Source organism: Mustela putorius, unplaced genomic scaffold (assembly GCF_011764305.1).
Source record: "Mustela putorius furo isolate JIRA1106 unplaced genomic scaffold, ASM1176430v1.1 tig00001618_pilon_pilon_pilon, whole genome shotgun sequence".
NCBI classification, from domain to species: Eukaryota; Metazoa; Chordata; class Mammalia; order Carnivora; family Mustelidae; genus Mustela; species Mustela putorius.
The window spans coordinates 692,189-719,583 of record NW_025421819.1 but is presented as its reverse complement, the minus strand read 5'-3'; the positions used below and the strand labels follow the sequence as shown (position 1 = coordinate 719,583).

Here is a 27,395-nt window from a genome sequence, read left to right as displayed (position 1 = left end):
TGACGAAGGCATGACAAGGGCGCTACATTATCAAGAAAGGGAGGCGCGGCGGTTGGAGGGAGCCAGGGCATGCCCCAGAAGGACAAGGCTGGGGACACCCAAGGGGATGCATGAAGCTATTTAAATGCATTTTAAATAAAACAGAGACTTTGCAAAGATATGAACCTCAGAAAGAGTATGATCAGTGCAGAAAAGAGACAAAAAACCAAAGGTGCAAGGTTTAGAGCGTGTGATGGGGGCGGGAAGCAGGAAGGCGGCCGGTGCGAGGCAAGGTAAGGATCGGCCGACCAGCCTGGGGACTCGGACACGCCTTGCCCGTGGGAGGAGCGTGAGAGAAAAGGGTAGGAAAGGGGTCCCTCGCCGACCTGATGTCGGGTGACAGCCCTCAGAGCCTCTGCCGGACACTCGAGTCCCTGATGAGCTCGGGGCGGCACAGCAGAGAGAAGAGGAGGGAGTCGGACGGACGGAGTCGGACGGACGGCGGGTCGGGGGGATGTGCACCAGGAGGCGTTCTGCTGGGAACACAGCGCGTGTGAGCTGCCTGTGGCAACCCCAGGGAGGGGTGGGACAGACGCTCGGTTTTGTACTTCAGGGTCCCCAGCTGTAACCCAGCGCCTCACATGCTTGCTTCGGGGATGGAAGAAAAAGATTAGTGCGGCGCCTGGTGCAAACTCCGGCCCCAGGGAAAGGCGGTGACCGCTCTTAGATCACCGTTGCGATTCGTGTTCCTGCTCAGGAGCCCAGCAATCCGGCAAGCCTGCCCGTGTGCAGTTTGGACGCTCGCCTTCGGCCACTTGTCACTACTGTCAAAGCTTCCCAGACAATTCACACCGGGGCGCGACGGGAAGGGAGATGATTTCATGTCTCAGCAAATGATTTCTTCTGCTTGCTTGGGTGCTTTCATAGCCTAGTGAAGATAATGTGATTCACCGGCTGCCCTGGGGGCCGTTGACGTACCCAGAGCCAAGGAACTTCCTGCCCAGCCGAGAGTGTGACTGTGGTCAGTCCCTGCCCAGCCGAGAGTGTGGCTGTGGTCAGTCCCTGCCCAGCCGAGAGTGTGGCTGTGGTCAGTCCCTGCCCAGCCGAGAGTGTGGCTGTGGTCAGTCCCTGCCCAGCCGAGAGTGTGGCTGTGGTCAGTCCCTGCCCAGCCGAGAGTGTGGCTGTGGTCAGTCCCTGCCCAGCCGAGAGTGTGGCTGTGGTCAGTCCCTGCCCAGCCGAGAGTGTGGCTGTGGTCAGTCCCTGCCCAGCTGAGAGTGTGGCTGTGGTCAGTCCCTGCCCAGCCGAGAATGTAGCTGTGGTCAGTCCCTGCTTCAGTGCCAGCGTCCCTTCATCTGTCAAGCAAGGGCCACGGGTGACTCCTGAGACTCCACCCTCTCCAAAACCCAGGGTGATCAGTCATCGGCCTTTGAAACTTGGATCTCTTAAAAATGTAGTCAATCAGAACAAGAATAATCCTATAGCCAGAGAAAACCTGGAGAGAATATGTCTTCACCTATACAGCATTTCTAAGACGACATGAACGAGCTCTGAGCTTTCTTCTGTGTGTCTCTTTCCACGTCCTGGGGAGACCGAGTCAGTGGCCTTGGAAGGTGCCCCCCTTGGCTGTCCTTCCGTGGTGCTGGACCCCCGGGTCAGCACACTGCGGCCGTGCCCAGGCTGTGTCTGTCCAGATGAAGATGAGTGGCAAGCGCCTTGCTGCGCCGAGTCGGCCCACGGTGTCCGCTCACACCCACCGAGGAGCCCTCTCGGCTTCAGGGCTCCCCGCACAGCAGGCACGCCCCACAGCGGAGCACCAGGCCTCCTCTGACCATCAGATCCATCCAGATCGCTGTGAGGTGAGGTACACTCAGCCAACTGCAGGCTTCAGCGACTCAACTCGAAATGCTCCAGGCAGAGGGCGACTCCAGGCAGACCAGCCAGCACCACGGCTGGGGCTCCTGGTCACCTCTCCTCCATCCGCACACACCCAGTTGCTCGGGTGCCCACTGGTAACTCAGACCTTAAATGGCCAGGGGGTTAATTTTCAGAGCCGGAGGGTGGAGATTATCTTTAAAACAGAGGCTGCAGTGAGAAGTTCACAGAGCTGGACTTTGGTCTGGACGCACAGGCTGCTGGGATTCTGGAAGCTGATCTGTCCGGCTAAGGGAGAGTCTGAGAGCCTGGGCGCCGAGCTGTATGTAGGACACTGCAGGGGGTTGGGGGGCGTCTGGCCGTCAGGATGGCTCCTCCTCAATGTCTGCCCACTGGGCCCCCCTGTTGCCATGTGAGGACAGGAACCACGGCCCGGCCCCCCTGCTCCGGTTCCTTTTCCCGTCTCCTGGCACCCACTACGGCTCCCTGTCCTCTAGAGCCCTCGGCAGTGGCGAGGAAGGGGAGTGGGGGAGGGGAAGGAAAGGAGGGAGCGCAGAGCGTCTCTGGGTCGGACAGCAGGAGAAGCGTGGCGTGGAGCGGCAGGGCAGGGGAGAAGCGGGAAGGAGCCGGCGCGTGCCTGCCAGTCACCGCCGGAGCCTCGCCGAGCGGGTTCCGGGTTCAGCACAGACGCATTCGGCAGGCAGGGCAGTGACACGCAGGCGACGGCACAGGCTGGGCCCTGCATCCCTGGCTTGACTCTGTTGACACCAGGATGGGCTCCTGGACACTGGCTGGGCCTCAGGCTACGTATCTGTGTAATGAAAGGACTGCCTGTCCTTTGTCCTAGCCCGTTGTGCTACAGTGTTAAAGCGTTCAGAATTCCCCAACGGTCTCCGCGCGGTTCCTACTGAAGTCTGAATTCCCCGTCTCCTGCTCGGCCTCCATTTATGACTTTGGAAACCATTTCAGCTAAATTTCAGGCTGGAGTCCGCTGACCTCACACATGCAGGACTTTTTGCTGATTCGCATGGTCGGTGCTCAAAGCCTTTCCCTGCGTCCATTAAAGGGAACGGGGGCTCGTGTGGCACACTTTCTGCAAACACACTGCGTCTGCCCCTCTCCTACTGGATCCAGCCTCACTGGCCGCCGGCTCCTGGTGCCGACTTTAAACGTGGGAGCAAAATCCAAACCTGCAAGGGAGATTTCATTCATGCGTCAGACAGCTAGTGGCCGGGAACCTGCTCGAGTCCCCAGAGGCCACCTGGCCTACGAGACCCTGGGGTTTAGACTGTTTCAAAACCCAACTTGCAAGGACAATCCTGCAGCCGGAACCCATGTTCTGTAACATCGTGTCTGCGACGAGGTGGCCAGCCCCCGGGAGCAGAGACGCCGCACGCCCGTGAGGACGGGTGCTGCCCCCCTCCCCCGGCAGCCGATGTGGCCCACCCAGGGGCTATAAAGGTGGGGGTGCTTCACAGCTGTGTCCCCCACAGACTCAGCTGGGCTTACCACCACCAGCATGGAAGAGTCTCTCTATGAGGACGACGAAGACCCATGACCCTGGACGGTCTCCGCTTTCCAGAAAACACATGGAATGCACGGTAGAGCCTAGGAATAACCGGGAAGCTGACAGGAGGGGGAAGCTCCAGGTAAGCAGACGCGGCAGGTGCGTGGCTGCCCATCCCCCACGCCCCTGCGTGCGGGAGCGCCCGAGCTCTGCTGAGAGTCTGGGGTCTGTGCCGCTGCTTCAGTCCCCAGTTCTGCTCCTCAGCAGCACAATTCGGCCCCAGCGGCGTACTTCCTGTGGTGGCCAGTGGAGCCTTGCCGACGTCCGGGGATCGAGGAGTATTTGTTGAAGGAACAGACCATAGTTTCCTCCAGGTATTAAAAGTGGAAGCCCTTGCCTGTCCTGGGGTGGCGGGTTCTCCTTCACGAGACTAGAAGACGGCCTGTGTTTCATCGTCTGTGCGTGTTGGAGCCGGGAGGCCCCGGTACGGCAGCTGCCAGTCACGTGTGGCTGCGTGATGAAAGCTGAAGAAAACGAAAAGAACCAACTCTTCAGTCGCGCGAGCCGCATTTCCAGTGTCCCAGAGCCGCGGTGGCGAGGGCTAGCCTGCTGGCTGTCTCCGTCGCCCCAAGCAAGCCTGTGGGCGGACCTGAGCCGGCCGGCCGGGACACCGTGGGCGGACCTGAGCCAGCCGGCCGGGACACCGTGGGCGGGCAGCAGGTGTCTGCGGAGTGAGCCCCTGGAAGGACAGCGGCTGCTGCAGGACGACGAGGAGGACGGACAGGGACGCCCAGCGTCAGGCGGCCGCTCAGGATTCCAGAACTCGACCTCGAGAAAGCTCCGTCTGTTCCTCGAGTCACAGACAAAAGTTTCCCTGTGACCGGGCTGCCACGAGGACCGAGGAAACGGCGTGTCCGTTTCTCCCATGTCTGTCCTGTGGCCGGCAAACATCAGATTCTGCTGAAGGAGTGAGGCCGAGGGCGCCCTTGTCCCCAGTTAAGAACGCGCCTCACGGAGCAGCGCAGACACACTCACCTCCCAGGGACGCGTGGACACTTGCCAGATGGAGACGATGGCATCACGGCCGGGGCGCGGCAGGAGACAGACAGGCGGCGAGCAACGTGGCTGCCCCCGTGGGAAGGACGGGCCACGTCTCTGCAGATGAAAGAGCGCCGACGCCATCCCCCACACAGAGAGGGCTGAGTGGCGTCGGAGCCCCAGACACACACAGCGCTGGGGACACAGGTGCCCAGAGGAGGCTTATCCATGTGCTCGTCCTCGAGCCCTGGACTCCCTGCGGGGTGCAAACAGCAGCCCACGAGGACCACCTCCCTGTCGGCCTGAAGGAGCCTCTGCCTCGTTGTTCTGAGGGTCTGTCCCCGAGGCGTCCGTCCATCTGGGAACCCCATCACCCCTCACGGAGTGCCCTGCCCTCGCTCTGTGCCGGATCTGCCACTCTCCACCCTCCGTGGCCTCTCACGCGGGTGCGGGGCATTTCCAGGCGCTCACGGAAGAAGGGCGCGTGAGGGGGACGCGTTGGAGGCTGCGTGTGTGGACGTGTTCCTGCGCGGCCCTGCCTACCACGGTGGCCTACCCAGGGACCAAGCTCCAACAGCCCCGCTCTGGGTGTGAGCGCTGCCTCCTTTCTGGTGTCCAGCTCCTGGCGACTGGCCACGGAGTCCACAACTATGACGAGTTTCGGTCCTCTGTAGGATGCAGGGGTTCCCGAGGTTCCTGGCAGGTCTGTCGGGCTGAGGCATGTATTCACCTCCTGTGCAGGGCGCCTGGCGGGCTAGGCTGTGCTGCAGTCGGCTCGGGAAATTCTGCCTTTGCTTCTAGTGCTATTGTACCCTCCCTGGTTCCTCTGGGCCCGGGTTTCTAGGGTCTGGATGCTGTGATTCTGAAGCTGCCTCTTGCAATGGTCTTATCTTCTCTGTTTCCCCCAGAGTTTTGTGCTCTAACAGCGACATTCCTTTGACTTTACCTTCAAGCCTTGCGTTTTTACTTCTTGTGTATTTTTTAAAGTTTCTTTGGGGTCCTAATTGTTTTCTAAGTAACTGTCTTCCCATTTCTTTGAGAGTATTCCGTTTTTAGGGGAGGAGTTCCTTCTTTTTACACAATCTCTGTTTTCTCCGGGTTGTTTTCTGTTGTTCTGTCTAGAGGCTTCCCCACGTCTCATCTCATCTCCGTGCACCTGCACACAGCGCAGGACCATGGTGACGGTGGGCGTCAGACCAGGCTGCTCCATGTGGCCATGCAACAGGAGCGCACAGGTTTCCCCCGGCACACGACATGCTCGGAAACTAGTGGAGAGACACTCAGGTCTGGGCATTCCAGACACAGATGCTCACCCGGCCCTCCTGTCTGTCCTTGGCCTTCAGGGACCCTGTGGTTTGTTCCCCCCAGAGAACACTTGGCTCAGTGTATCACATCTCGGGGGAAAGGGGCTGCTTCACCCGGCTCAGGGTCGGATGGCAGATGAAGGGGTCCTGCCCCTCCGCACACGTGAAGCCAGTTTCCCAGCTGTCAGACCCGTCGTTGGAACTGTCTGGTGCCACCAATTCCCGAGGCTTAGGGGGTCCAGAGTCAGGTCTCTCCGGGGCGACCATGACGCTGCTGCTGTTGGGGGCAGGCGACTGACCACTGGATCAGACGGTCCTAGACTCTTGGCTCTGCTGCTTCCAGAATTCCACAGCTGCCCCCCAACCCCATTATTTTTCCCAGGGTCCCTTTGCCTGTGAGAAGCAAAGGCTCAGCCATCATTTCAGGGAGTTCTTCAAGGCAGCATGAGCTAATAAGTGTGTTCGACTCTTTCTCGAACTTGGACATTGTCTACTTCATTCTCAAGAACTGAAAAATGTGGCTCTGTCCTCCCTCTCTGATGTTAGACCCCATAGCATGGCCCGGAGCCCTCGTGGTGGCGAACCATTCCCCTGCCTCTCCTCCTGCAGTCCCTCACGCACCCATGGCCACTCTCTCTCACGGACCCCCGGCGACCCAAGTTCCACCCTCTCCTCTGAGTCACTCCTGGACAGCCCGGAATTCAGGGCCCTCTTCCTTGGAGGACTCTGCACTGTTCAATACTTAGCACCAACTGTGTCAACCCTACCTTACAGGGAGCTTGGCTTTTGAATAGGCATTTCCCTTAGTTGGTTTCTCCTTGGATTAGCGACTTGACTTAGGGACCTTCTAGCTATTACCCCAAATCCCCACTGTGCCCAGTGACGGGGTGGGTCTTCAGTCCCTCTGTTGGAGGGACGGGTGTTGTGGACACCTTCGGTGCGGCCCCTCCCGTCCTCAGCCTCCGTTCTACCAGCATCCGGCTTCCAGCAAGTGTGCGCCGTCCCCTCTCCCTCCACAGAACGATGCCTACTCTCTCGGCCGTTTACAAACTACGATGTTGAGAACATGAGGATAAAATTATTCCAAGAACCAAGCTACCTCTTGGCAGTAAGATTAGAAAATTACACGGCTCTAGAAAACACAGACACTCTACTTTAGCTAAAAATCTCAAGTAGTTAACAAGGTTTTCCAAAGTGGCCAGGCTCTTACGAGCCCATGTCCTGTGTGATGATGACAGCTCTCTTGGAGCTGTGAAGTCTGGCTGGGGAAGGAGCCTTGGAAATCACTGAGTCCACCTTTTCAGCTAGAAAATGAAGAAACTGAGGCCAGAGAGTTTAAGCGACGTGCATGGGCTCAACCCCGCAGTCCACATCAGAGCAGACTTCCTGTCCACTAAGCAGGCACTTCTCTGTCCGGCACAGGAGGGTGGAAATGAACAGCTGCCAGAAAAGCACCCGTCCCGGGAGCCCGTGCGTGCCCTGCAGCCCTGCCCGCACGGCAGCTTGGGCCTCCTGTCCCTGTTGGCTGGAGAAGCGAGCTCTGGGGGAGACACACACAAGCACACACCGCTGGGGGCTACGCAGTCAACAACTTGCTCTTGCTGAACATTTACACGTCGGCACCAATGCTCCTGCCCTGAAGGGCCCTGGGCCACACCAAGACCACACAGACGAAGAGACTGAATGCCACGGAGGCAGCAGCAGGGACAGTGTCGTTGGAGAGGGGCGCTCCTCTTGGTCCCACCGCAGGCACGGACGCCTGGCGACCCTTGGTGCTGCAGCAGCGCCGGGTACCCTGACAGTCCCTGCCGCCAGGCCTCCACCTGCTCGCGCCCGCTCCTGCGCCATGCAGACGAGCGGGGAGAACTGAGAGGCAAGTGGCTTACGTGTTTGTGCTGGGGGCAAATTCACAAGAAAACCCACAAAATAAGGAGCTGAAGATTTCCTTCTTCAAATACGTGCCAGGCGGTCCTCTGTCCGGTGCTCTAGGACACGGTACTTTGTCTCGATGTGGTCGGAAAGTACTCAGCTGTGTAGCAGTTCAGGTCCTGCTACGGCTGAAGACTGAGTTGTGGGCAGGTTTACTCGGGCCGGAGAGGACCCCTCTGGACTCTGTAGCTCATGTATATAAGAGAGAGACAACATTCCACACAATACACACCCGCACGTGCTCCAGGCAAAATAGGCCTTTGACAGAAACTGTGAAGCTTCTTAAATATGCATTTTCTAATAAGCTGCTGCAAGCAAAATATATAAGCTCTTCCTCCGCACGGATTTTCAAAGCCGCTCCACAGTTCAATGGGCATCAGGCTGCAAACGATGAGCCTTAAAATCTGGCCATTATAGGGAGGATTAAAAATGTTTTCTTCACCACGTAGCCCTGGTTTTAATTTCTGTGGCAATGATTAGCTACAAGCTGCTGTGCGTGTAAATTTTTTGGTCGCAGTGCAACCGTACAAGCCAATCCATGTGCCTCTGGGGCTTCCCAGCCCGTGTTTAGGAACATCCCAGCGGGATGAGCTATGTTCATTCCTTATTTACTTTCCAGCGTCCCCAAGAAACCCGCTCCCACAGAAGCACCCCACGGACCGCCTCACCAGGCCCACCACCCTGCAAGGAGTCAGCGGTGTGCAGACCCGGCTGGGGTGCCAGTGCGCCCGCTGCACTTTCTCACCGGGCACCGCCCACCTGGCTGCGGGTCTCCGCGCTCTCGGGGACTGTCCGCTGTTGCCCCTAAACCCAGGTGACAGGACAGGCGAGACTTCCTTGAGGAGGGCTCCGCTCGTGTCGAACAGGCAATTCTCCCAGAATCTGGGGAAAAGCCACACCGTCGCCGTTTGTTTCAAATGAGGGGGAGTGACAGTTCATGGGAAAGGTGCTTTGAGGGCAGACTTGGGACATCCACCGTGCTCTTCCCGTTAGGGTCTGTCCCGGCTCTTCTGAACGTGGCCTGGCTGTCGCATTCCCTCGCTCTCCGGCCCCTTCATCTTCGTGAGCAGATGGTGGCCTCGGAGGCAGGAGGTGCTCAGGATGGCTGTGATGCTGGCTGTGGCCTTTTAGGGTTCCCAGTCAGAAGGGCCGCGGCAGGTGTGGCTGGGGGCGAGGGGGCGGCAGCCTGTGCGGTGCCGGCCCACTGCTTTGTTTAGGGGCGATACCCCAGGCGTCTTCTGGCTGTGAGGTCCCCGTGTGCGTGCATGGCAGCCAGCTCCGTCTCTAGCCTCCCGGCGGTAGGCCCTCCCCTCTCTGCTTTGCTGGCAGGCTGCTCAGGTCTTTGGGCAACACGGAGAAGGACCATCTTCCAGGCCACACCTGCCACGCGTCGGTCCTCCGTGTGGTCCATGCACTCGTGTCATCAAGCAGCGGGCTCACAGGCAGTCAGAGACGAGGTGTTTCGGTGGAAAGCCTCTAACCCTCCCCAGGGCTGTCCCACGCGGAGCTAACAAGTACTGAGGCTTCCCTGCGGCCCAGGCACTGTGTCTGTGGGAGGGGACCGGCTTCTGGAGAAATCTCCAGGCGCGGACCGGCTGCGCTCCTTGCATCAGGGTAAGAGCCGAGGTGTCGAACTTCCTTCTTTTTGGAAGAAACGCAGCAGCGCCTCGTCCACGTGGTGTGGAAACCCTGCAGGGGGCCTGGCGAGGGAAGCCGGTGCCCGCGGACCCCAGCCGGGCGCGGTCATCAGACGCGACGCGGAGTCGGACTACCGTGCTCGGGGCTGTCCCGTGGCTCTCCAGTCTGTCTCCACATTTAATCATTCAAAGTTGACAAGAATGTTTTGGATCGGTTTTCCCCCCAAACGGCCTACCTCTCCTCCCTCTGAATGGAAAGATAAGTCTTAGTCCTATAAATGCCAAGGTTCTCAGACATTTTTTCGGGATATGAACGCTGCTGTGGGACCAGAGGGCTGGTCTGGAAGCTTCCTCACAGACCGTCGGCCCTGGTGGGAGCCGCTCCGTAACTACAGGTCTCGGGTTTCTCGACTGAGAAGACAGTAGATCCCTCTGACCCTCAGTGCCTTCAAAGGTCTAGATTGAAGGACCACGGACCAGGTGTCTCTGGGGCCCAAGAGCACTGAGGTGATGGAAGGGGTCATCCTTGCTCCCCGAGGCTCACGGGCTTGGCCATCTGAAGGCTCGGCCTGGAGAGACAAGAGGGAGCTGGCTGCCGGCAGCTCTGGCTGCCCAGCGCACGGTCAGGAGCGGAGCGGTCTGGGCAGAGACCAGGCCTGGAGCTCACTGAGCTGGTCCTGCGCGTGCACCAGGGCGCCGCTGCCCCCGAGGCCGCACTGGCCCCTGCTCTCCGGCGGGCAGCCCACTACCCTCCCAGACGCCTGTCCTCCTGCTCCCCTGCGCCTCAAGCTGCGACCAGCTGACCATGGGGCCTCCGGGGCCTGCCCCTCCTTCCCTGCTCCCTCGCACGTGGCGGGGGCCCACAGGGTCTGCTGGTGCCCGACTCGCCGTCCGGACCCCGTGTGCACGTGCGGGGACCTTCCACAGCGTCCCCTCACTGGCCCTGCTGTGGGGCTGCTGCAGTCCCAACGGACAGCTCGCTTTCTGTCCTCCCTGGGCTCCCTGCCCACCGGCACCCTTGGGCCTGACACCCACGCCCACGGCCCTGCCTGCGGCCTGGTGACTCCTGCGCCCTGAGGAAGCACTCAGGCACGGGAAGAACCGGCCATCCTGGTGGCCTGGGTCCCGTCCATCACTGCAGTCGCCTTCAGCACTTCGCGGACGGCGGTCGATCGCGGGGCTTCAGGCGGGCTTCGTGGACCGGCTGAAGGACGACAGGGGAGGCTCCCCCGTGGGCCAGGCTAGTCCCACGTCCCTCCACCTGAGTGCCCTGCTGGCCCTTCGCAAGCCAGTGGGAGGCTCCCCTTGCGAGCGCGGACGAGCCGGTGGGGTGTGGCCTCGGTCCTTCTCCACTGCTCCGTGCCCCGCCTTAAGCCCTCAGGGCACCTGGGACCTCGCGCCGTCTGTGTGTCTGCAGAGAGCTGCCTGTCCTCTGGGGAGGAGCTCTTCCTCCCTGTGCCGTCCTCCGCCTCACCCAACAGCCCAGACACACGGTGCGGAGGCCAAGCATGAGGATGGCGACCCAGGAGCCTTCTCTGCGGAAACTGAGGCAGAACTCACCTGCGCCCCCTCTGCTCACCAACTCTTCCATTTTTCAGCCATTTTCCCAGTCAGAGCCCTCCTGTCCCCCACGTGGCCTGGCTCTGGGTGCTCAGTGAGCAGCCGCCGCGAGCCAGCGAGGGAGACCGTCCATCCACTTTGGGGGTGCTGAGGGCGGTGCCTGTGGGAAGGAGAGCGTACACAGGGCAGGAGCTGCCATCACGGAAGAAGCAAGGAAGCAAGCTCCGTTCCTCACACGCACAGAGGAATCCGCGGGGCAGAGGCTCGCTGAGACAGACGCCGCAGAAAGGGAGGCGTCCTCCGGCAGGGGTGACGCCGAATGTGGACTCAGCTAGAAGTCTGGGGTCTGTCCCTGTTTTGCCTTGACGGGGGTGGGGGGGTTGGGGGTAGGGGGTGGAGTGAAGTGTTCCAGATCCTTCTGGGACTTGGAGCCAAAGCTGGGCAAAAGAAAAGTCTCCTAACTTGCATTTTCCAAAATGTCAAATCTGGAGCTCGTGTCCAAGCTGTGTCTTAGACGGGCGTCCACATGCGTGGTGCCTGTTGTGTTGACGAGTGACACGAGAGAGCTTTAAAGTGGTCCCTGAAGCCTGGTCTCCGGCTCAGCGTTTCTGAGCACGCGGCACAGGATGTGTGTAAAGCCGGGCCCCGGCTCTAGAGGGGTCCCCGTGGGCGCTGGCGTCCGCAGGGTCGTCCCACCATCCTCCGCCCTCAGCCCCGCTGATGCACCCCTGCACGTCCGTGTCAGGCCACTCGCCTCATGCCACCTGACTTCCAGGATGGGGACGTGAGCTGGCTGGTGAGGTGTGCCCGTGAGCACTGGGGGTTCAGTCAGCAGAGCCTCATCCCGGGGAGGGGGGTGGTCTACAGGGTCACGTGACCATGCACCAGCGTCCAAGTAGCTCCCAGGAGCTCTGGGATTTCCCAAATGAGCAACTGGCTCGGTCTCCCCGTCAGGCTGTAGGTCCCGCCCCCCATCTGCTCACTCCTGCGGGGTCCCCCTGCTCCGGGAGGCGGTCGCTGTGTCGTGCCGTCTGTCCGCTACGTTCCTTACCGGCTGTGTCTCAGGCTGTCGCCAAGGGCAGGGCTGAGCCTCCCTCAGCAGCGGCCCCAGGAAGGTTCGTGGAACCACCACCTGGCCTGCCCACGGTCAGGCCGGGCCCTCCGGGCAGCTCGGGGCCACAATAAGCCCCCTCCCAGAAGCCCGCACAGGCTGTGGGGGATGGACGGCAGGACAGAGGTGGGCATCGCTGGGCCTGTCGGCCCCTGAACTCCCGTCCGTCCCTAACCTACAGAGACTTCTGTAGGATGTTCAAACCCAGAACTCAAGCAATAGAAAAAGTAATCTATGAAAATGCTCTCAAAGTACTCTACACAGTTTCTTATTTTCAGGGGGAGAAAAGCTCTAATTCTATAATTTAGAAATCTGAATTTTAACTAGGTCTATTCTGTATTGTGCCTCATATTTAACTGATATTACGGAATTAAACCTGATGATAATTCTTGGGGCATCGGGCAGAGACGGAGCCCAGGTGTCTTCTGGTGACGGCCTGCAGAGCTCACGCTATACTCAGCGCTCAGGGCACAGGTGCCCAAGGCGAGATCCATGTTCTCCAGGAGCCTGGGGTCTGAGGCAGTGGAGGAGAGCGGGCCTGGACATGCTAAGTGGGCCCCAGCGTGTCCTCTACACAGGCCCCTGCCAGGCCCACTGCCAGCTCACGACTTTCCTCCAGCAGCCAGGACGGCAGCAAAGGCAGGGCTCATGTACATAACCCGTTCCCAGAGAAGGAATTAACCAGGCTTCTGGCCACCGGTCGCCCTGTCTCTGCAAAGAGCTGGAGGACGTCCCAAAGCCTGTAGTGGCCTGGCGGAAGCAGGAGCAGCCCCAGGATCTGCTGCACAGGCGGACCACCAGCTTCCTCAGCATTTGAAGGACAAGTCTGACCAGAACGTATCCAGATGCATGGCCTAGCAGGCTTGCTGTCTGCTGGGTCACCCCAAGCTCAGGCTGCTTCTTGGGTAGATAGTAGGCAACACCCCTCGGGGAGACACACGGCAGGGATGGCCCAGGCTTCCGTACTGCTCTGTCCCTTCCCTGGACAAATGAAGCCGGGACAGTTTAGGGAGCTGTCTCGTGCCGTCATACCTGGTGACACGAAGACTCCTTTCCCCTCCTGGAGAGACACGGCAGATCAAGGGGCAAAAGGAGCGTGTCTGGACGTACTCGCCATTCTGAGTTCAAATGCGGCAGCACTGACGCGGGGGCTGGAGATCCTGGTCCCTCCTCAGCTCATGGGGACACGGACACAAGCAGGCCATGGAGCTGTTTGCCGCGTGGCAGACACAGGACTCAGAGGAAAGGCACCGCCATGAACCCCAGGCTGATGACAGGCCGTGCACACGCCCGCGGGCAAGGCAGAGGGCAGGCAAGGTGACTGTGCACCTGCTCCCATCTCTGCACGGATGCGCTTCCGCTTAGGCTTTGGTCGGGCCACTGGCCCCTCCTTTGCTGCCCACGCTCGCAGTTCCGGCCCGGGCAGGCGGCAGGGGGTTCCGAGCCGGGTGACCGTGACAGAGAGAAGAAGCTGCACGGCCCTTTCTGCCTGAGATTAAGCACTGCCCGCTGCTTCTGTTCAGCAGTGGGAAGAACCACCCCTGGGGCTCTGGGAAGAAGGGGGCTCTGGGGGCAGCTCGTCCAAACACTAAAGGAGATCGTTCTCTGGGCAGAGGAAGCCGTGGCCTCCGTTGCTAACCTTGCTGTCTTCCAGAATTTCAGGAAAAGGCATCGTTGAAAATCACAGTCTTTAAAAAAAAAAACCTGGTCCTTTTATAAATGGCAAGATTCCTTTTCAAGTAGGAAGGAAGTGCTTTAGAAACCGGTATCTTCTGTTCCCTGCAGTGCGACACGGGCAGCCTTCTCGTCTGCTGAGGGGAACGGACACGGATTCCTTCTGCGGGAAGGAACTGAGAACCACATTTTCCTGTTCTTCAACTCTAGGCTTCTCCTTACGACAAGGCACCCCAGTGAAAAGATCGAAGTCATAAAAGACGATCTGCAAGGGTACTTATCACACATTGTTAATAACACGAGAAAGTTCCGAAAAACTCCGTCCTGTCCAGCCATCAGAGCAGAGCTGCACTGACTGCCAGCCGGCTGCGGGCTGGACGCCAGCCTCCGACAGAGAAATCGAAACCCTTCACAACACAGGAAAAGGTTCATGTTGCGATGATATGTAAAAATTAAAAAAAAAAAAAAAAAAAGACATACAAATTTAAGCCCAGAGACTGATTTGGAAAAACAACAAGAATGCATCAGAATCCAAGAAAAAGTGGGGCCGCCGTGGTTGGGGCGTCTCGGGCAGAGGGGCCGTGAGCATCCGCAGGCGCCGCCCCGTTTCCTCCAGCGCCCCGCGCCCTTCATCTCCAGTCCATAGTGCCCAAGACGAGCCGCCCCACCACGACTCTGGGTCACCTTTGACCCCCACAGCATTTCCTGGGGCCTCGCTGGTGAATCAAAACCCCTGAGGAGGTCGGGGGAGAGTCGGAGAGAGCGTCCGAAAAGCAAACTCATCTGCCAAGTGCTGAGGCTTGCAGCGGGCCGAGCTCCTGCCCTGCGCAGGCCTTCCCCCTCCCCGGCGCATCGGTGGCCAGCGCCCCCGCGGGCCTGGCGCACCGCGGACCGACCCCGGCGGGGACAGGAGCGACTGGGTGCCAGAGCCCACCCAAGTCCTCCCTCCTCTGCCTGCACCACCCCTTCCTTCTGTTTGTTAGAAGTCAGCCGGGGTTAACTTAGGAAGCGTCCTTGAGGGAAACTGCGCTCGCCTCGTGGGAGGCTCAGAGGGCAGGCAGCGCTTGCTGCTTTCTGCGCGGCGTGCGGGGCGGGCTGGGGCTGCAGGGGAAGGACTCCGCCCGGGCAGGGTCAGCAGCCCAGGAGGACTGGCCCGTGGGGACCGGTGCCACCGCCCCAGGGCCCAGGATTTCTGAACCTGGGAGTGCTTCACGTGGTCCTCCCGGTATTGTTGTCACTATTATGAGAATTATGACGCCCCTAGAGGGGATCCCACGGGGAAAGGGGAAGGGGCTACAGCAGCGTCCCTGATGTCTGCTGGCCAAGACCCTTCTTGGCAGCCACCAGTATTGTCCCTCATGTCCTACTCATGAGCCACGTCTCCTCAGAGCAAACCACGTCTACAGCCACGCTCTTGCTCCATGCCTGTGCCCCTCACCTGCCCCATCTGCCCCACACGTTCTGCCCCATGCCTGTGCCCCCACCAGGAGGGCGTGAAGCGACCAGACAAGAGGAGGGGACTGTGCCTATATATGTCCCCACCGAGACGGAGTCTCTGCTTCCTGACCCCGTGCCAAGCAGCTGCTGTCTAGGTGATGGCCAGGCCTGCAGGTGAACGGCGCCATCACACTGAGCGAGCCCAGACCACGGCTGAGATGGTCGCACCAGGACCGCCATCTGGTAGACTGTCCCCAGACAGCGGCCTTGCCGCTCAGCTGCTTTCCAGAGGGGCAGACAGCACCGCCGGAGCAGGCTCCCCTCCCCCGCCCTGCCCACCTGCTCTCAGGAGAGCTCAGCTACCCCGTTCTTGAGCCGCAGGACACGCGGAGGGGCTCGCCGCTGCCCCAGTGCACCACTGGATCGATCTGCATTATTTACGAGCGGAATTTCTTCTAAGATGCTCATACCCTGCCCTCCCTGGAGCTCTAGGAAGTGCACCCACTTGTACGGGAGGTGTACCTCCGCAACGGCACATGGACCGTTCGCTGGTGTTCACAGCCTGCGGCGTGGCTGCTACAGGATGGGCAGTGGGTCTTCTGAATCTGTTGACTCATCCAAGTGGAGAGCAGCGCCTCCCATTAGTGGGAAGGGGAAGGTGTGCCTGCCTTGAGGATTCACTCTGAGGCCTGCAAGGGCTCACGGAGACACTGGGTCCAGACAGCCCTCTGTGAGACGGGCAAGCACCCCTCGGGCTCCCCACGGCCCCAAGGCACGTCCCCGGCCCCTCCTAGCCCAGCCTGGGCCCTTCAGTATCCTGTGCTCCTCTCAGGCCGAGGCTGCGGGGCAGAAACCGCCAGCTGGCTTCTCTGTGCGGCTCTCAGACGGCGCCCCGACCCAGGGCACGCACACGAGGTGGGCCTGGCTTGGGGCTCCGAGTGGCCCAGGACCTCGGGATCCCTCCTGTGTGCATAACATGATACCCAGAGATGGCTCTGGAGGGGTCCCCATCCGGGGCAGGGCCGAGTCTGCCCTGGCCCCGCCCCTTCCGTGCACACCGTGTCCTCGATGGTCTCATGACTCCACAGAAGGGACAGAGCAAAACGGAGGATGGCTGTCCACAGGTAGTTACACGTCCCCTACGCGGCCACAGGAAGGCCCTGGGAGTGATGCCAGCGGCAGCACCGTCAGGCTCATGGTTAGGGGCAGCGGGGGGACAGTCCGCTTCATCTGGTTCCTGGAAAACGCTGTAAACACATGACGGTCACAGTCAGGGCTGAAGTCTGCGTGGTAGGGATGTCACGTCGTCCTGTGGTGTCTGCCCAGGTCTGGGCTTGGGGACTAGACATTCGGGGACCTGCCACCACTGGGGAGCTGAGAACAGGGTGGATTTGTTCAGGTGGCTTCTGGCACGTACGTTACCTGCAGACTCCACCGGACCCGGTCTCTGTCTGGCGTACACACCTGTTCCTGGGGGCAGGGGTTCTCCAACTCGGGGAGCATGAGGATCTCCTGGGGAGGCAGCCAAAACAGAGAGTGCTGGCCCCACCCCCTAGCATCTAATTCAGCAGGCCTGGGGTGGGGCTCAAGGCATTTGCCTTTCTAGAAAGTTCCTGGGTGATGCTGATGTTCTGGGTTACAGAACCCTACTTTGAGAAGCCTTGCCTCAGAGGAAGCTGACCCAGCCTCTTAGCTCCGGGGATGGGCTGGACGGTCATGAGGACGGTCAGGTGTGCTGTTCAGGGATGGCTCGGGGATGGCCGAGGCCCCGCAGGGAGCGTGAGCGCAGAGATGATGACGCTGATGGCAGCTCTCTGGCAGCTCTTCTTGTTTTTTCATGTTTCTAGAAAGGCCTCCTCTTGCCTTCTGTCTGTGATGCGGAAGCACACGGGAGCCGGGAGCTTTGCCACGGAGGTGCTGGATGATGGAGGCCGGCTCCCGGCCGCTGGCTTCCGGTTACACGAGACGCGCAGCAAGTCTTCAGAGGAAAGTCCCGCCATGTCCCTGGAGCAGTGCGATGTTAGAGCCGAGCGAGCACTTCTTCCCTCCGTCTTTCACTAATTCGGGCAGGACCAGTGGGCTGGAGTTTGGGGTTGCAATCGTATTGTGGGGTCTGAGGTTTGAAGCACCATTTTCTCTTCAGGACACGAGTACAGAGAAGCAGGAGAAGTGAGCGCTTCCCACGTCAGCCCTCGCAAGAGTCCTAGAAGTGGGGGTGTCGGAAGCGACGGGGGGTGTCTGTGAGCACGGGCCACAGTGCTGCTCACGGGGCCGTCCCTCCAGAGCCATTGGTCACGATACCGAATCCGGACGCTGCCCGCTGCTCCTGGAATCCTCGCCTGAGCGCACTGGGATCTGGCGAGGGGGCTTCCCTACCCCGATCCTGCCCCCCACACCTGGCCGCCACCCTCACTCCCACTTGGGGAGTGTACATCCTGCAGCATGGGGAGCCCCGTGTCGGCCCCACCAGCTGCGGCTCAGCCCCTCCGACCTTCCTCACCACCTCAGGAGCCCACCTCTCCACACATTCCCTCAAGAAAGTGGCTGCCCTGTATTTGCCATCATCCCAACGCACACAGTGGCGGTCAGAACAGAACTGTGGGTGTTTCGGGGGGTAACCCAAGACAGTAACTGTGGACACACCAATTCCTAATGAATACTGTATGCACGTTGCAAAGCCGTGTTTACACGTTGATCATGAGCCGAGAAGGAGACCAAGACTATGACTGCCGCGCGGAGACTCGGCCAGCACTGGTGGCAAACGTCACGTACGCAGGCTTCGTGGTTAGGCTTGCGGACACTACCTGAAAACGCCCGCAGGCCTTCTCTTCGAATATGGAATTACTTCAAACATATCCAGGTTTGTCCGCAGCACAGCTATGCCCTGCGATGTGTGACGTGTTTTGTTTTTCCATTTTAAACACACAAAATCCGTCACACGGTGCTCTACCGTGTGTAATGGACCAAGCAATGGCCAGAGACCTTTCCGTCTGGGTGGACGTCCCGTGGACCAGCGCAGGCAAATTGCTTTTTCAGGATAGTGGTCAGCAAGCTTCTTCAGGACGGACGTATTGTGACAATAACGGTTAAGAGCTACCTCAGTCTGAAAAGACGGTGCCTGAAGCTGGTGTGTTTGTACCAGAATCAGCCCTGAATGACCAGTTTGGGAACCCACTTGCTCCGAGTCTACTTCACACACAGAAGTCCTGAGATCTCAAGATTTTGCCTCCATGGGCTGCTGTGCAAGCCATCAAATTGATGTTAAACATAAACGCCCGAACTTCCGATTCATAATGCCAGTGACGAACAGGACAAAGGACAGGCACGCCATAAAGTTCACGGACAGGGTGATGGCAGGCACAGCGACGTCTCTTCAGGAACAAGGGGAGTCTTTACCCTCGTGGGTTCATGAAGTAGAACACGGCAGACAGGCTGAGCGGCTTCGTGTGCAGAATGTTTCATAAACACCCGCAGCGCGCCCTGTTGTTCGGCCGCCGTACATTAATTAGAGAAGCCGGCAAGCACCGCCGTGTGCTCCGCGCACCCCAGTGAATCCTCATTTTTCACACGCAGGGCCTTGCTAATTAAAATCAGCTTTGCAATTAAATGTGGAAAATTGTGTTAAACTTTCAAGCATACTTAGGAAAAAATGCAATTATTTTAGGGCATTTTATTTTAATGCAAATGAAATTTCCATCAATATAAAACCAGCAAAAGGGAGGTCCCAGGATCTCTGTTTCTCTCGGCCTCTGTCCCTGCTGCTTCTGCTTCTTCCGTTTTTGTGTTTTTTGTTTTTTGTTTTTTTTTTGGATTATAGATGCTTCTCGCACTTGCACGTCGCAATGCTCCACTATCTCTCGCCAGTACCTGGCTCTGCTCCAAGGCTCTTAGTGAGTGCTCTCTGTCAAGGCATGAATAATACAGCCCTGGGCTGCGGGCAGAATCCAAATGAGGCATCAGGAAGCAAGACCGACTTCAGCTGCAGCGCGCGCTCCCGTGAAGACGGGCGCTCCTCACCCCCACTGCCGCCATGACAGCCACACCGGTGGGTGCGGAGCTGCACGGGAGAATCCGACAATTTTCTAATAAAAAAGAACAGCTACCATTTGGAGCTTTTAATTTTAAGTTTCAAGATCCACTGATTTGACTCTGGATTTTCTAAACTGGGGAGGATTTAAACAGAACGCCCACACCCGTCACCTAGCTCCTGGGGCTTGTTGAGTGGGCGAGACTCTGACGCTAAATTTCAGGTCAAATTTCCATCAGACCCTGTGCTCAACAAGCAAATAAGTTTAAAAACTGAAGTGAAGGATCAATATAAATGAAATCCATTAAATTGCAGAAGTAAATCCAGAGGGGGACAAAACAGAGAAGTGAAGAATGAATCATCATTAGGGCTTCCTCTCTCTCTCTCTCTCCTTCTCTCCTTAGAGGCTTATACAAAAATTGCTATTCAGAAAAGAGTCAGCAAATCCAGTCATATCAAATGTTCCAGCATGTATACAACTAGTAGAAAAAAGGCTAAAATTTAAACTCCTCTACATGGTTTAGAATTAATCTGTAAAGATGTAAATAAATATTTATTGTTCCTATTTGTAACTGGTATTGGGAAAAATTTTAAAAAACTTTAAGAACGGTAAACTGGCCACTGTTCTGGTGATAAATTCCATAGAGAGGTCCACTCCTTTCTAAACATTGTTTGACTTTGTCTTTACCACGGACAATGTTTTGGCACTTGGCATTTTGCTCACATCTTCGTTCAGGCAATGCTCCAGGCTAATGATGCTATCTCTTTATATCAGGTACTTGAACCACTCAGAGGATTCTAGATGAAGAGTACCCGTGGGGCTTCCTGTCACCGTGTCTCCACCCTTTCTCAAGATCTCCATCCTTGATTTGGGGACGTCACCCAGAAAGGCTGGGGGCCTCCCATCCTAGCCTGTGGTGCCCCCCTCAGTCCAGGGGCTGGGGTCTGGCTCTGCCGGGACGGACCCCTGCACTGTGGCGTCGTTCCCCGCATGCCGTGGGGTTTTGGTGGGGTTCGCATGAGTCCCACCTGCCAACAAAGCCACAGGCCAGCAACTTCCCTAATTCCAAGTGTGTGGCATCCAGGCACTTGTTCTGCACCTCCCTGCCGGAGAGACAGCTGCGTGCATGTGGGAAGCTACTTGTTTACACCCATGGGTGCCTCCAATGCTTCCAGGTCACAGTGCTTGCGCTCTGGGAGGGACGTGGTGGAGAGGAGAGCTGAGGGAGCCTGAGAAGCTCCTGTCCCTGAACTTGGGCGGCTAAGACTTTGGAAAACCCACTTAGGATGCCCAAGAGTGAGTTTTCCCCTGTGCAGAGGAAGCCCTGGGTTTGGACCCACGATCAAGATCCAAGACCATCTCTAGCTCCTGTAAGCACAGCTAAGAAAAGACTCACACACGAAGAGGAGCGGAACGTGCTGAGCCCAGCGCAAGGCCATGCGACCATGGGACCCAAGGAAGAGGTCGGGCTCACCGCGGCCAGAGGAGGCTGCGTCAGTACTTTGGTTTCTAGCAGGAGAACTATTGCTGGCCCTGGTGGCAAAGTCCACGGTGTTTTTGTCATATCATACGCCAGTAACATAGACCCTCAGGTGGGAAAAGCAGAAGATGCACGTGTCAAGACACTACCGATGTTTCTGAGGGCAAGTGTCTGCTACACCGATGAGACCCATGAGAGGCCTGGTCCCTCCAGGGTGCAGGACAGTGACTGAGCGTGAGCCCCCGCTGGTCAGTATATGGGGGTGTGGGTGTGTTCATCGTGGACGCTCGGGAGCCAAAGCAAGTCTTCTAACAGATAACGGAAACCATCCTTCGTTTCTCTTGCTTTTCCTCGGCTGCCGGGAGACTCAGAACGGAATGTAAGACTAGACTGAAACCTTTGATACATCCTGGGTTTCTGGTAAAATTATGTTCCTATTTCCCTTATGTTTTCCCTAATTTCTCTCCTTGACTCAACTTTTAATTGTGTAGTTGTACATGTGCTTACCAGCAACCTCAAACTGCCCGTGAGCTGTGAACACAGGTAACACCACGGACAGATCACCTTCCTCCCGAGCAGACGGCTCCTGAAGCAGCGTGGACCGTCTAATAAAACGCGCATACGACAGTAGCTCTACCACTGTCCCCCCATTTCTTACTGGGATCTTAAATTACAAATTCTTTTTTCACAGTATTCTTTCCTCTCATAGATACTGCCCAGTGGCTGAGTCTCCTCTAAGCTCCGGGCCCAGTTTCTTACAGACCCACAGCCCCGCCTCAGTCACACCGAGGAAGCGTCACTAACAAAGCCATCGAGTCCAGCAGCTCCCACGGGAAGCCCATGTGGCAATGGGCTGCGTGACCAAGCACGGGGTCCGTGCAAGCGTGTGTCCCACAGAGCGACACTCAGGATTAGGGAAATTGCACTTGATTTTGATTCCTTATTTTCTTATGCTAAAAATAAAGATTAGCCTGTAGGTATCATTTTATAATTTGGTATCAAATGTCCTAAAATATTTTTTAAAAATTTACATTGTAGATTCCCCCACTTGCCTCAAATTACTGTGTGTATGTTCAGATAAATGGATCAGTCCATATAGTAAAACATCTTTTTACTTGGCTATGAACTGACATGACAGTGCGTAAAATGAAATTGTATCCGTAAGAGGAATATATTCACTGAAGATTTTACGCTAAAAGACCGAAAGGAGCGTAATTTCATCAAAACCGAGACGCGGGCTGCCACTCTTGTCCTCTTGGCAAAGGCAGGGTCTGGGCAGGGACGTGGCCGCAGAGGTCACACTTGTGCTGTGGGGTGTGTGCAGGTGTGTACACAGAAGAGCTGTCAGAGGGGAGAAGCTTCCATAGCAGGAAATCTCTCAAAGCCATAAATGATTGAAATGGTACAGACTTGAAACAGCAGCATTCGTAAGATGTTAATGTACACATGAGTCTTGACTACTACAAGAAGCACCTTTTCAATTTGAAAAATTTAAACATCATCCCTTGGTTGAAATTACTGTTAATATATAATCACCAGGGAAATGCAAATCAAAACTACAATGAGGTACCACCAGTCAGAACAGCTAAAATTAACCATTCAGGAAACAAAAGGTGCTGGCGAGGTTGCAGAGAAAGGGGAACCTCCTACACTGTTGGTGGGAATGCAAGCTGGTGCAGCCACTCTGGAAAACAGCATGGAGGTTCCTCAAAAAGTTGCAAATAGAGGTACCCTATGACCCAGCAATCACACTGCTGGGTATTTACCCGAAGAAGACAAAAACACTGATTCAAAAGGATCTGTGCTCCCTATGCTTACAGCAGCATTGTCCATAATAGCCAAGACGCAGAAGCCGGCCCAGTGTCCATCGACAGAAGATGGGTAAAGACGTGGTGTGTACACACAATAAGATATTATTCAGCCACAAAAAGAAAAAAATCTTGCCATCTGCAACAATATGGATGGACCTAGAAGGTATTATGGTAAGTAAGATAAGTCAAAGGCAAATATATGTCGAACCTAAAAAAAAAAAAAAAAAAAAAATAAAAGCCAAAGAAACAACCAAACAAAAAACCAGCAACTGACTCATAGGTACAGAGAACAAAGCGGTGGTTTCCAGAGGGGAGGGAAGAGGGAGAGGGGCAAAATGGCTGAAAGGGCATGGGAGGTAGGCTTCTGGCTATGGAATAAAGAAGTCCCGGGGACACAGAGGGATACGGGTCAATGCTACTGTAACGCAGCCGTGTGGGGAGAGGTGGGGCCACACTCATGCTGTACAGGGTTGTCAAATCACCGTGTTGTAGCCCTGAAGCTAACCTAACATGGCATGCCGACTATACCCAATAGGAAGCCATTGATAATATGCAGACACCCACCACAAAACTCAGAAGGGTTCCCTTGGTACCACACTGACACTCCTCTTGAGAACCGGCACACCAGTGACGTCAGTTCTGAGTGTACTTGGTTTTATGTAACAAGTCTGTAAGCATCTCATTCTAAAACCAAGGAAACTCAAGTCTGGAGGGTTAAATGATCTGCCCAACCCCCTGGACTGGCTAGCAGCCCCAGGGAAGCGAGAACCTGTCCCCATCCTGGAAGACTGCTCTTCCTCCATGAGCACCACATGACTTATTTCTACGAAAATATTAGGAATTCTAATAATTACATAGAACATGGTGCATTGTAAAAATTATGACAGCCTTTTAATTTAAACCATTTGTTGAAAAACTGTCTCCCATAAGATCTGGGGTGTTCTGTGCTCACACCAGCACCGTGTCTCAAAGGAAAATGCAGCCTGGCTGTCTTTGAGCCATCTCCAAGCCAAGCTTCAGTTCCTGTTTACACAGGGACGGGACGGCACAGGGAGACCTCAGGGACCCGGGTGCCCCCAGCTGCACGGGACACACCTGGGGTAAGAATGTGCTTCAACAGATTCTTTGGAGACTTTATAGATTTTCCTGAAAAACTGTGATTAACAAATTACGTCTAGCGGACATCTAATCCAAATTTTTTAGCCAACCATAATTGTATCTTTTAGTAATAGGATGGTACAGTTTAACTACTGACTAATCAAGACATGATGAAGGGAAAGCTTGATTTCATTCATGGTTGGCTAAATTGTTTTTCATTGAAAATATAAGCAATGTGGTTTTTAAAATTTTTAGATTAAGAATTTACATGCAGGGGTGCCTGGGTGGCTCAGTGGGTTAAGCCTCTGCCTTTGGTTCAGGTCATGATCCCAGGTCCCAGGGTCCTGGAATCGAGCCCTGCTTAAAAAAAAAAAAAATCAAGCCATCTTAAAAAAAAAAAAAAGAATTTACATGCATATACCTTTATAAGACAACATAAATAAAGAAACTGTTTAACTTCAATGCTTGGTCATTTACTGTAATACACAGGAGCAATAAAAAAATGATAAATTAGTGTTTTAAATCACAAAATTCCCTTAAAAACTGACCTGCCATTCCTCTGCATGTAACAGAAGTCTGATAACCACTGCATCGTGGGTGCCCATTAAAGATTCCCCGTCTCCGTCAATGCTAGCATGGGGACTTGGGGAGTAATTTGTAATTTTTCCCTGATTTTTACTGAAGGACAATCAAAATAATTGCTTGATTTCACCCGTAAATTAATGTTCAGCTGAAAAGGAAATAAAACATCAGGCAGTAAGGAAGGTCACCCGGAGGTACGGCCGAAACACCTGCTTGAGCATCTGAGCCTTCATTACGTGGGCTTGGTTCCTGATGGCTTGCTAGGACGAAAGACCTTAGTCCTAGCAATCTAATCTGTGAAAGATTAGCTAAAAATGTATTATAGAGCCTGTAAACATCTCTAACTCCTCATAGCCAACATCTTCCACTGAAAAATATGGTTGCAGTAATATCACAAGAAGAGATTCCTGATGGAAAAGTCAATCTAAAGATCGATCTCTTCATGACTGTCAGCGCAAGCTGTATGATAGGATTCTGCTGCGATGCATTCCCTGCGATAATGACCCTGCCACCTGCTCTCAGAGATGTCCTCCACACCCAACTGTGTATGGGCCTAAACCCCAGGATTTGCAGGAATGATATAATCATCCATGCCCCAAAGGCTCACAAGTGGGATCTGCCTGGACGTAGATCTGCCCTAACCTCCCCCTGCGGACGCCCAGGTGCCAGCTTGGGCTTCCTTTCCTACAGGAAGATCAAGAAGGTCACACTCTCATTTACGCTCCGTGACTTACCACGCTGCAGCCACCAGAATGGACAAATGGGCAAGGACAAGCAGGCCATCTCCGTGAAGCAGGGGGAGCTTCTTAGTATGCTGCTGCCCGTGTGGGAAAATGAGTTTAAGGTTGCTCTTAATTTGTGTCATCTTATGTGTTATCAGATTCTGCCTGGAAACCATGCACGTGACGTCAAAGGCTGAGTTCACATCAGAGGGGAGAAAAGCCAACACTCACTGTTTCCCAAGAGCACCCCCCGTGCAAGGTCACCCTTTGGTCTGGGTCCCTAGATAAGCCGGTGTACACAGCTCATTGTGAAAAAGGTGGTCATTACCTTCTGTGTCTTGCGTATTTGCCACTGACGTGACCACTGCCATCACAGCCAGGTGTGGGACAGCTGCAAAGGGAAAGAGGGAATTACACGGGGCCGTGCTGCTGGGGGGGGGGGCGGGTACGGGGCCGTGCTGCTGGGGGGGGGGGGGGGTACGGGGCCGTGCTGCTGGGGGGGGGGGGGGTACGGGGCCGTGCTGCTGGGGGGGGGGGCGGGTACGGGGCCGTGCTGCTGGGGGGGGGGGGGGGGGGGCGGCTGCTGGGGGGGGCCGTGCTGCTGGGGGGGGGGGGCGGGTACGGGGCCGTGCTGCTGGGGGGGGGGGGGGGCGGGTACGGGGCCGTGCTGCTGGGGGGGGGGGGGGTACGGGGGCCGTGCTGCTGGGGGGGGCGGGTACGGGGCCGTGCTGCTGGGGGGGGCGGGTACGGGGCCGTGCTGCTGGGGGGGGGGCGGGTACGGGGCCGTGCTGCTGGGGGGGGGGCGGGTACGGGGCCGTGCTGCTGGGGGGGGGCGGGTACGGGGCCGTGCTGCTGGGGGGGGCAGGTACGGGGCCGTCCTGCTGGGGGGGGGTACGGGGCCGTGCTGCTGGGGGGGGGTACGGGGCCATGCTGCTGGGGGGGGCGGGTACGGGGCCGTTCTGGCGGGGGGGTCGGGTACGGGGCCGTGCTGCTGGGGGGGGCCGAGTGCTGGGGAGCGTCAGGCGCAAGGGCGCCCGGAGAGAAACCGGGCAGCAACTAGGGGTGCTTTTCATCGGCAGGTCTTCCATCAGAGTGGCTGGGCGGGGCAAGCCCCCGGTGAGCCCAGGAGGGCCGTCTGCCTGTTCCGAGGCTGGGTTTTCTCGGTTGTTAATGGGGACGCGTTTTGCCCCCCGAGAACTGACCTGAAGAGCTCTTGTACGGCTGGTTCCGCGGGAACTGCAGAGAGATGGAAAAGAGATCGAGATTTATCATCTCTCACAATCCCCGGTCCCGCAGAACGCTATCGAGGGTGGGGTCAGAGCAGGGGTCCGGACGGACGGAGCACACGTCTCCCCAGGATGAAGGGGGCCCCGAAGGGCTTCCTGGGGCCTGGGGACGCGCGGACGTACCTCGAACCCCTTTGGACCGTGTGCGATGACGCTTCTCCTCGGCGTCCACCTCCATCTGTGGAGAGATGGGCAGGCGGTCAGGGCGCGGCTCCCACATGCAAAGGCCCGCGGGACACGGCCAGCCCCGGCATTGTGGTGGTGGCGGGGGAGCCCTGTATGAGAGGCGCGGGGGAGGGAGGCATCCGGCGAGCTCCCTGTGCTACTTAAAACACCAAGCCGACCCCCACCGCGCAGAACGCTTCGTCCGGGAGCCCGACCCTGCGCACCAGGGCCGCCTCCAATGAAGCCCCAGGAGCAGACGCTTTGCGCTTTGCAAAGATGCATCAGGATGGGTCTGGCTTAATTCTGAGCTGCCTCGTTCGTACCTAGAACATAAGAGATGGACGCGATGTGTGCAGGAAGGTTCGTACGTGCCGTCTGGAACCGGAAGGCTAATCCGGTCACAGCGTTAGGAGAAGCGGGAGCAGGAGGACGTGTTGAACCCAGGGGCCCGGCTCCCTGTCGTTTGGTTTGGGATGCAGTCGCCGCCCGCTGTGGTCTGAGGGGCTCGGATGGATCCCAGGGACGCGGGCCCTCTGCTAGGAATGGACACAGCTCACGCTCCGGCAATGACAAAGCATTTTTCTGTATCACCTTATCGGGTCCTCACAACAATTCTGTGAGGAAAGTATGTATGTTGTACCTAATGTGTAGGTGCGACCTGCCCAACATCATCCAAGTAGAATTTTTGGTCCAGGACCCTGAAACCCAGCCACTGGCTCACACATCATGTTTTGTTTTGTTTTTTTAAGATTTTAAAAATTCACTTATTTGACAGAGAGAATCACAAGAAGGCAGAGAGGCAGGCAGAGAGAAAGAGGCGAAACAGGCTCCCCGCCGAGCAGAGAGTCCAATGCGGGACTCGATCCCAGGGCCCTGGGATCATGACCTGAGCCGAAGGCAGAGGCTTTAACCCACTGAGCCACCCAGGTGCCCCTCACACATCATCTTTAAGCCAAGGGACCCCTGCGGGACAGGTGGCCGTGGGGCCGTGTACCGACAGCGAATATTCCCACACGTGTGAGTCAGTTCCACATGGCGAAGCCGAGCACTGGGAGAATTCAGCTCCACACGGCAGACGAGCTGGCGAGAGAAGAGCCACAAGGACCAGCTCCCCTCACAAGGACAGGACGCCTCCCCCCATCTGTGACGCCCTCGCCCATCCAAGGTCCCCTGAG

The 27,395-nt window shown here is 56.9% G+C and overlaps 1 protein-coding gene across 11 annotated transcripts in view; it reads right to left on the bottom strand.

The window, feature by feature from the left end:
* The window catches only part of MYT1L (myelin transcription factor 1 like), a 390,355-nt gene that overhangs the window by 101,034 nt on the left and 261,926 nt on the right, over window positions 1–27,395 (bottom strand). For all 11 annotated transcript variants that reach the window (XM_013052872.2, XM_013052863.2, XM_013052871.2 and 8 more), the window contains exons 6-8: window positions 26,179–26,233; window positions 25,972–26,005; window positions 25,098–25,160 (exon numbers count right to left, since the gene is read on the bottom strand). In XM_013052872.2, the coding sequence (XP_012908326.2) occupies window positions 25,098–25,160; window positions 25,972–26,005; window positions 26,179–26,233 (152 nt within the window). The remainder of the gene's footprint in view (window positions 1–25,097; window positions 25,161–25,971; window positions 26,006–26,178; window positions 26,234–27,395) is intronic.